We start from the raw sequence: 8410 nt of genomic DNA on the forward strand, positions 1-8410 counted from the left end.
ATATGAAGTGTATGTTCCACAGGTAGAGTTAGTCCAGTTCTGTAATTGTGGATCTGACAGAGGCAGATGAATTATAGAGAGGATTGTTGCGACTGTTCAATCCTGTTTTGTTTTGTTGTTGTCCAAGTGTCGATTTTAGCAAAAACCCTTGAGGAACTTGGAAGCATTGATTAAAGGAGGCCTTGTGCTGATGATTAGTTCTGGAGCAGACCTTCTAGCACTCTGTGTATTAGGCTAATCCAGGGCTAATCGCATTAAAGGCGCACTACAATGGACGACAGGAGACACTCTGCTGCTGTGTTTCTGTTGCTCCCCCGAGTACCCTGCAAGTTCCCTCCAAACGCGTTTCATAACAAGAACTCAGAGTGGCGGAGGAGGCGTATTGTTCGTTCTTTAATGAAGTCTTACTAAATGACCGTAGCAGTTGTGAAATGGCTCTCAGAAAGGTCAGCGTCACAGCTCCAAACACGGACAATGAGGGTCTGTTTGGCCAATGCACGCTCTGAATGATTCAAGTCCAGTTCATTGATTTGAAGCAAAAAGCCTGAGGTTGCACACAGTGAGCAGCACTAATGACCGACCTTATCATAGAATCATAGAATAGAATTAAATTGGACTTCATTCAAAATTAAATTAAAGTATATAGATATACAGTTAAACGTAGCTTCCTGGCTGGCTCTGAACCCATTTACTGTTGAGGCCTCCTGAGTTGTTGTTCTTTTTATTTAATAGATATCAAATCTATCACTTCTTGTGTAATATGTTACTTTTTAGACAGCAAACATAAACATATTCAGAGTCGCTGTCAGAAAGGAGAAGTAAATCAGAAATTAAGTACATAAACTACGACAGCTTGTTACATATATGCTCTGAGTTAAATGAGACATAGCTCACAGCCATTACTGTCAAGGCTATCAAAACGTTAAACTGTGAGACAGATCCACTTCCCTGCTTCTTCCACATGGTAGAGAAGGAGTCCTGTACTAGAGGCCAACGAACCTCCTCCTCTAAATAAATAATTCCTAAGTCTGCACTCAGATGACGCACACTCCAACTACAAGTATACAGTATTTATCTCTGAGGAGCTCCACCTTAAGAGATATAGAACTACAGAGATTACACCAATTCAGACTGTGGGATATCAATTGTACTGAAATGATTTAAGAGAGAGTACTGTACTAGTAGTCTACATTTTCTACCAGAGCCCCTGAAGTCCAGTCTTAGTCATCTTTTGGACATCATGGTCACATGAGTAAAATGTGACTCTGTCTTGTCTCAGCCTTGAAGTTGTGATGACAAAACTGTTCCTTCCTTTGACTTTGGCTTATATTCTCTCCAGACATAGTAAAGTGTTAAGCTACCAAGTGGTGCATGAAAATACCTTTTGTACTGTCTCTTTTTGATTTGTTTATAACCGACTATACAAGAATGATGTCTTCACCAAATGAGTCACGTAACAACAAGATTTATTGTCTCGCCTACGTGTTATCTAAATCATATTTCTTGTATCTGTGTTATCTGAGGTGTTGTAATGTGTAATGAGGTGAATGGGTTGTCCTCGTACCGTGAACTTCTATCACATCCTAAGATAACTTTATTTCAGATCATCAAATATCTGCACTTTCACAGTCGTCAAACGGTTTGTTGAACAAAATCCCCCTGCATTCTCTAATGATCAACAATTACACATTACCTCAATATAATATGGGATACATTTCTATGTTAAGAAGCAGCAGGACCCATCCAGCCATCCAGCACTGTGTATATTATTAGCAGTTAAAAGTTGCAAAACCACTGTAATCAGAGCATAATACTTATTACTGACTCAAAATACTACATGGCCCTGGTCATGTGCCAGAATCTGCTTTGTGCTTTTGTAATTTTAAGTCACTCTATGTCCTAGTTAAGGTGCCAGGATGGAGCATTAGGTACAGTGTAATCCACTGCTATAGTAAGTTGTAAGTCTCACTTCATGACAACAGCACTGTTGTGCTTTTCCACCGGACTGTCAGCAGCGGAGCTAATCACCTTAGAAGGAGTATTAGACGGTGCACTGTGTGTCAACTCTGTTCAAGATCATTCATACTGACACGGTGGTTTTAATACTGACCGTGTTAGAGAGGATTATTCAAGTTTTTTTCCCAGAAGGTTTCAATGGGATTTTTTTTTTTTTTAAATTTAAAGCATTTCTCATCTTTTAATACATTTTCCATTGTGTCATTTGTGGATGGAGGGGAAGCTTTTAAAGAACTCTTATTGTAAACATTTTACATCACCACATTTTAGTATTGTTTGTTTCCATTGACACATATTCTGTTGTTTCATAAAATATTTTTACAGTATTTAGCGAAAAGTGCTCAAACTAGTACCTGAACAGACAAATCAATAAGACAGGATCTGGTGGGTTGCTGCACTTCATTAAAAGCTTTAACTACAAACCTGTTGCTGTTGTTAGTGTTCCTCTTCAGTCTTTATAACTAAGTTTACACTTTATTAGTTTTATGAATACACTTTATTCTCCTTTTTTGTATCATGTCTTCTTTGTCTTTTTTATTTCCCTCCATCCCTTTCCCTCCTCCTGTAAAGAACTTGAAAAGTGCTATATAGATAAAGTTATCTTGCTTGCTTTAGTATAAGATAAGATAAGAGTATATGTAGTATGTTGGTGAAATCACACTCTAATTGTCCCTCTTTGCTCTCTGGTTAAAGGCCATTTAACGATCAACATCACTAATGCATCATGGATGTCTGTATTTATCATCCTCCTTTTTGCTTTTCTTACTCCTTTTTCAGCCAGAAACTTCAATGTCCAGAAGTCTGAGGCCATGCTGCGTAAGGTAACATGTCCAACTCTGTTTATTGTAACTGCAAGTGTCACACTCTTGTAGAAATTCAATACACTACATATCATGTACAACCGCAAAGCCTTCTCTTTCTGTGACTAATTTGTGTGTGTGAAAGTGCAGTTAGTACCAGCACAGGCTGTTCAGCCCATCAGCTCAGGAGTGGCTGCAGATTAGAGAGGAGCAGTGTGGTAATGGTTCGCTATGGGGAAACTGAGTCATCACGGCAGCCTGAGGGGATAAGACATAGATGAAAGGGATTAAATGAGTACTTAAAATGACAGAATACTAGGCGTCCCGGTATCTCACCTTGTAGAGCGTGCACCACATGTTAAGACTGATTCCTCAGTGGCCCTGGTTTGAATCCCGGCTAGGGCCTTTCTGCAAGTCATCCTCTCTCTTCCTGCCCTTCCTGTCACTATCTATTGCGCCGATCGAAATTAAGGATGTCCCATTGTCCCAAGGATAATAAACATAGCACCTGGGACAGATTGGTACTTTTTCAGTGTTGAAGGGGACGTGCCCTCCCCAAAGAATGTGTGGTTACGCCTAAGCTATGGTTTAAGAAACGGTGTCTGACACAATTCAAATAAAAAAAAAGTGAGGTGGCGTCACACACATGCTTATACACTCAAAATCCAACACAGAGAGTGTTACCAAATTGGTGACTTTTCAGACTTGCTTACATCTTTATTTCTAAAAAGTGACTATAGACTAATTTAATAAGTCATTCAGACCATCAGGGATAAAGCAAGAAATATATTCCGTTATATTGTGATTCCTTCCCATGGCAGCTGCTCAGAGTAATTGCTCTTCTGCCAACAGCAACGGGGTCTCTCCCACTCCTCTTGCGTGCGTATGTACATTTCAGTCCCGATATACCAGTCACTTGCACTGCAGTTTGCACACATGCATATATTGATCAAACAAAACAAACAAGAAACAGTAACACAACCACTGACTTGAAGAATAATGGAAGCTGATTGGGGCCAATCGGGTGATTACAAGTTTTTATTCAGATATAAGTCCATGGAACAACTAGTAAAACCTCTGCGGTGGACCAGAGTAATTTCGAGAACCTCTCTACGTCACTATCCAAATAAAGCAAAGTGCCAAAAAAACAAATGAACAAACAAACAAAAAACGATGTACAGGCACCTGACTTATATCTGCATGAACTGATTTATTTTCCACTATTGGGGCAGAGGCCCTCTACAACGAGACACACAGTCCTGACATATTAACCTCTAGCTAGCTATCTAACCTCTACTTTCTAATAACACGTCCACCAAACTACATGGTAGAAACTGCCATTAGCAGTGCCTATTAGTGACATATTAGCAATAGCATTGTTGCTTTTCTATATGAGCCTAATGCAAAGCCAACAGCCAGCTCTCAAATAATGAATAATAAATAAAATAGATAAAATGTATCTGAACTACATCTACACCACAACCAGCTTGTTCAGGTATCTCCATTATTCCTGTAGCTAGTAGAAATGATTGCCAGCTAGGCGGTAAAATGTAAATGTGTATGTGAAAATGACCTGTGGGCCAATTAGAAACATTTCTTTCCTATTTGTTGGTGTACTTGTGGTTGTAAGCTGTTGGCATGTACACGGCGGTATATAACTGATCCCCTTCCTGCTGATGGGGCAGGTTTTACATCACCTACTGTCTGAAACCTCCTAAGCCACTTAAATCACTACATTGTGCTTGGGCAGATCTGCCACTGTACGCGCAGTCAATAAAAGGTTTTAATGCACTTACTGTATATAATGAATCCTGTATGATTAACATGTACCCGTCTTTTCTTACAGCATTTGGAGTTCAGGAAACAGATAAAAGTAGACACAATAATAGCAGAATGGCGTCCACCGGAGGTAAAAACCTTATAAACCATAACCTCTCTATGTTCGGTGTGCTTAAGAATAATTTTAGGGAATATATTTCTCAAATTAAAAGTTTTGTGATTTATCTTCTTGACAAATATTCCTATACATGACTAAAGAAAGCAGTGGTTTGACATTTAAAATGACTGCTGTTTGCAGGTGATAGAGAAGTATCTGTCCGGAGGGATGTGTGGTTATGACCTTGAGGGCAGTCCCATATGGTATGATGTCATCGGACCTGTGGATCCCAAAGGCCTCTTCCTGTCTGCCTCCAAGCAAGACTTCATCAAGTCCAAGATCAGAGACTGTGAGGTTCTGCAGCAGGAATGTAACCTGCAGTCGCAGAGGGTAAGAGCAGAGGACGGAGATCCAGTGATCGGGTTTGCACTTGATACTAAAATGTGTCTTTGTCTGAGGTGTAGTTGTGTTTATTGAAATGGACTGATCTTGCCTAGCTCTGAGCCAAGAACACTTGCCCACCCTAACAAACATCCTGGAGTTGAGACACACAAGGAGTTGAGAGATTCATCTATTGGGCTAGGACATAATAAAAACTGATTCACAAATTATGATCTCTTTTTGGACTTTTTGAAACTGAAGTTCTTTCAATTGATATATCTTAAGATAAAGAAACACAATATACAACTTTATATTGATAAATAAGCACTATATGGTTATATTGACATATTGTTCATGGATAAGTTTATCCAGTTTAGTTTTATCAGTTATTTTCAATGCTATTTCATGATATGTAGTTGTCCTGCCCATGTTTTCCTTTAATGTAAAAGTACTGTGCATAGGTTACAGATTGCTCATTTAAATCATCATTTGTTGTTATTTTGTCCATATTGGTCTGTATTTTTTATGTTGCTAATTTTGCCTGTGACTTATGTTATATGGATTTATCTCTCAGTTTCATTACATTACATTAATTTTTGCAGAAACCTTTATACAAAGTGACTTAGATTAAATATGTATAGGTTATTTTACAGTTTCACAAATTTAATTTTCCTGTCTTTCTGTCACTGTTTTCAACCAGCTTGGGAGGAACGTGGAGTCAATAACTATGATCTACGACGTTGAAGGTCTGGGTCTGAAACACTTATGGAAGCCTGCTATAGAAACATATGGAGAGGTACAGAGACACACACATACATTTTAAACATAGCGCTCACACAACTAAGACATGAAGCAGACTAAAAGGTTGGTGGACATACAGCATTATGTTCCTCTGTGTCACCAGATCCTCCAGATGTTTGAAGACAACTACCCAGAGGGCTTGAAAAGGCTGTTTGTCATTAAAGGTGAATTTGTCCTTCCTCCGTGTATGCATATTATACTAAACAAATGATCATCCAGATGAGGGGATTCCACGTGCGTTCCTGCAATCGTCGTAGTTTATTTCATCATCACATCCTGTTTTGGAAGAGTTTTGATTATTGCTGGTCAACGTTTGGTTAACACCTTTAAGTTTTCCTCTTGCAGCCCCCAAACTCTTTCCCGTGGCCTACAACCTCGTCAAGCACTTTCTGAGTGAGAACACAAGACATAAGATCTGTATCCTCGGGGGTAAGACACTACACAACCCTGCATGTTATTTTGGAGAATATATCCAATTCACCCCAATCCAAACACTCTGACCTCCCTCTCCTTTCTGAAGAAATGACTGTTGTTGTTTCTCTGGTTTGACAGCTAACTGGCAGGAGGTTTTACTGAAGTACATTGACGCAGAGCAACTGCCGGCGATATATGGGGGTAAACTGACGGATCCTGATGGAGACCCTCGCTGTCGGACCAGGGTGAGTCTGTGAATCAGCCAACCAAACTGCACACACCCATGGGTGCTGTGTTTTGGTATCAAGGAGGGCTGATGATGAGTTGGAAGAGACAAGTCTCTGTTTCAGATGCTGCTTAATTCATTTGAGATACTATTAACATTGGAGATGAATTCTGTTTTCATAATAATTTGTGTCCTTGCTGAGCCTTGCACCAGTGAATTTATAATACTGTAAAGTCTGCCGTGTTAATTAGTTCCTGTTCCTACCGCTCCTTATGCTTAGATTATTTTATTTTTATATTATTTCATATGAGTTACTATTTTCCACTATTATTGAGTGTTCCACCTGGCTAAAGATTTCTTAGTTTGAGCAAGCCGTCTGCTGTCAGGTTTTCTCCACGAAAAGTTATTTAATCCTAAATTCAACCAAAAGCAACAATGAGCACAGAAATAATAATGTAGGTTTATAAGCTGGTATTTTCCCCCCAAATCCAGCAATTTTTTTTTTTTTTTGAGTGACACTCAGCACTCAGCAGATAAAGCCACAGCTTACAGACAAGTTGAAATCAATCAATCAATGTCACAATATCATCTGGCTCAGCAGAAAAAGAAAGCGCTAAATAAAAACAGAGATCAGACGAAGCAAAGGTCAACATCAAAGCGGAGTGATACGAAGCAGCAGAGAGAGAGGCGGAAGGTTTTGTATGTTCAAGTTGTCTACTGCAGCTTTAAGAAATAACTCTTCACACATATAAAACAAGAACCACTTAAATAATGATGTTGCTCTTGATTCCAGTTTTCTTGGAATCAGTCATTTAATTAACAGAAATGTCTAATTTTACTGATACAATTACACTAAAAGTCAATATAGCACAATATGAGGCACCTTTACTTTTCGCAAAAACTGTCAGAGAGTACCAGCAGTCCTGCAATAGATACAAGTCTATTCCAACAACTGCTGATCTGCCCTCCTGTACAATCAGACCTGCAACAGTTTGCATCCTGTGCTCATTTAGTTTGGCAGCTTACAGCTTTGCTTTGGTGAGAGGCTGGCCGGCGGCTAATATGCATACTGTGCACTTGAAATGTTGTGGGTTTATTTGACTGGCAAACTATGTCCCCCCCCCCCCCAGTTTTTTTCCCACTTTATCACAACCAAGCATACAAATAAATAATTTGCCTACACAGGAATTATGCAATGGCATATTCAGGCTTCAAACTGAACACAGTGGATAAGATCTTTCCTATACCACTGGTTCATAAAATGTTAATTCTGCTAACACTGGCGCTGCAAGGATCCTGTTACACATGAATGAGTCAGTTTGATCACAGCAGGTCAATGACAACGCAAGGACTATTCTGGACTGGCTGTCCATGGCACAGTGAATCAATACAGCTCACACGTGCTAAATACAGTTCCCCTCTGCAATAAAACAAGGAACTGATGCATAAAGGATCAAATTTGTGGGCTGCCCGGTTGTATTGACCAGATGGTGTTTTAACAGAATTATAACAGGTAATGACAGAGGACTGTTTTTGTAGACAATCCACAGGAAATTGCAGATGAGAAATTACTTAAAATACTCCCACTTCATCCCCGCAATCCTGCCTCGCTGCGTAGAAATGGCCTCAGCACAAGAGATCTAACCTGACCTGCTTTATTAGGCAATGTAGAATCGAGGAAATGCAGAGAACAGCTTGAGTAGTTGCATTTATAAATAATACAGTAGACTGACCCTGCGTTTGTCACTGTTTCTGTAGATAAATAATTGGGCCCAGGACAGATGAGGAACAGGAAGAGAGAAATTCATTTTGGCTACATTCAAGATTCAAGGAATTGACATGCTCAGCCTCAAAGTGTTTTCTTTTTTCTACTTTTTTTTTTTTTTAAAGGTCCAG

General features: G+C 39.4%; 1 protein-coding gene across 1 annotated transcript in view; it reads left to right on the forward strand.

Moving 5' to 3' along the window:
* The window catches only part of LOC118326300 (SEC14-like protein 2), a 15332-nt gene that overhangs the window by 2031 nt on the left and 4891 nt on the right, over nucleotides 1-8410 (forward strand). Inside the window, exons 3-9 of the mRNA XM_035659280.1 lie at nucleotides 2794-2837; nucleotides 4663-4725; nucleotides 4894-5082; nucleotides 5774-5869; nucleotides 5978-6038; nucleotides 6220-6303; nucleotides 6427-6533. Coding sequence (XP_035515173.1) covers nucleotides 2794-2837; nucleotides 4663-4725; nucleotides 4894-5082; nucleotides 5774-5869; nucleotides 5978-6038; nucleotides 6220-6303; nucleotides 6427-6533 — 644 coding nt within the window. The remainder of the gene's footprint in view (nucleotides 1-2793; nucleotides 2838-4662; nucleotides 4726-4893; nucleotides 5083-5773; nucleotides 5870-5977; nucleotides 6039-6219; nucleotides 6304-6426; nucleotides 6534-8410) is intronic.

This window comes from Morone saxatilis, unplaced genomic scaffold, assembly GCF_004916995.1.
Source record: "Morone saxatilis isolate NCDOM2014 unplaced genomic scaffold, NCSU_SB_2.0 Contig16, whole genome shotgun sequence".
Lineage (NCBI taxonomy): Eukaryota > Metazoa > Chordata > Actinopteri > Moronidae > Morone > Morone saxatilis.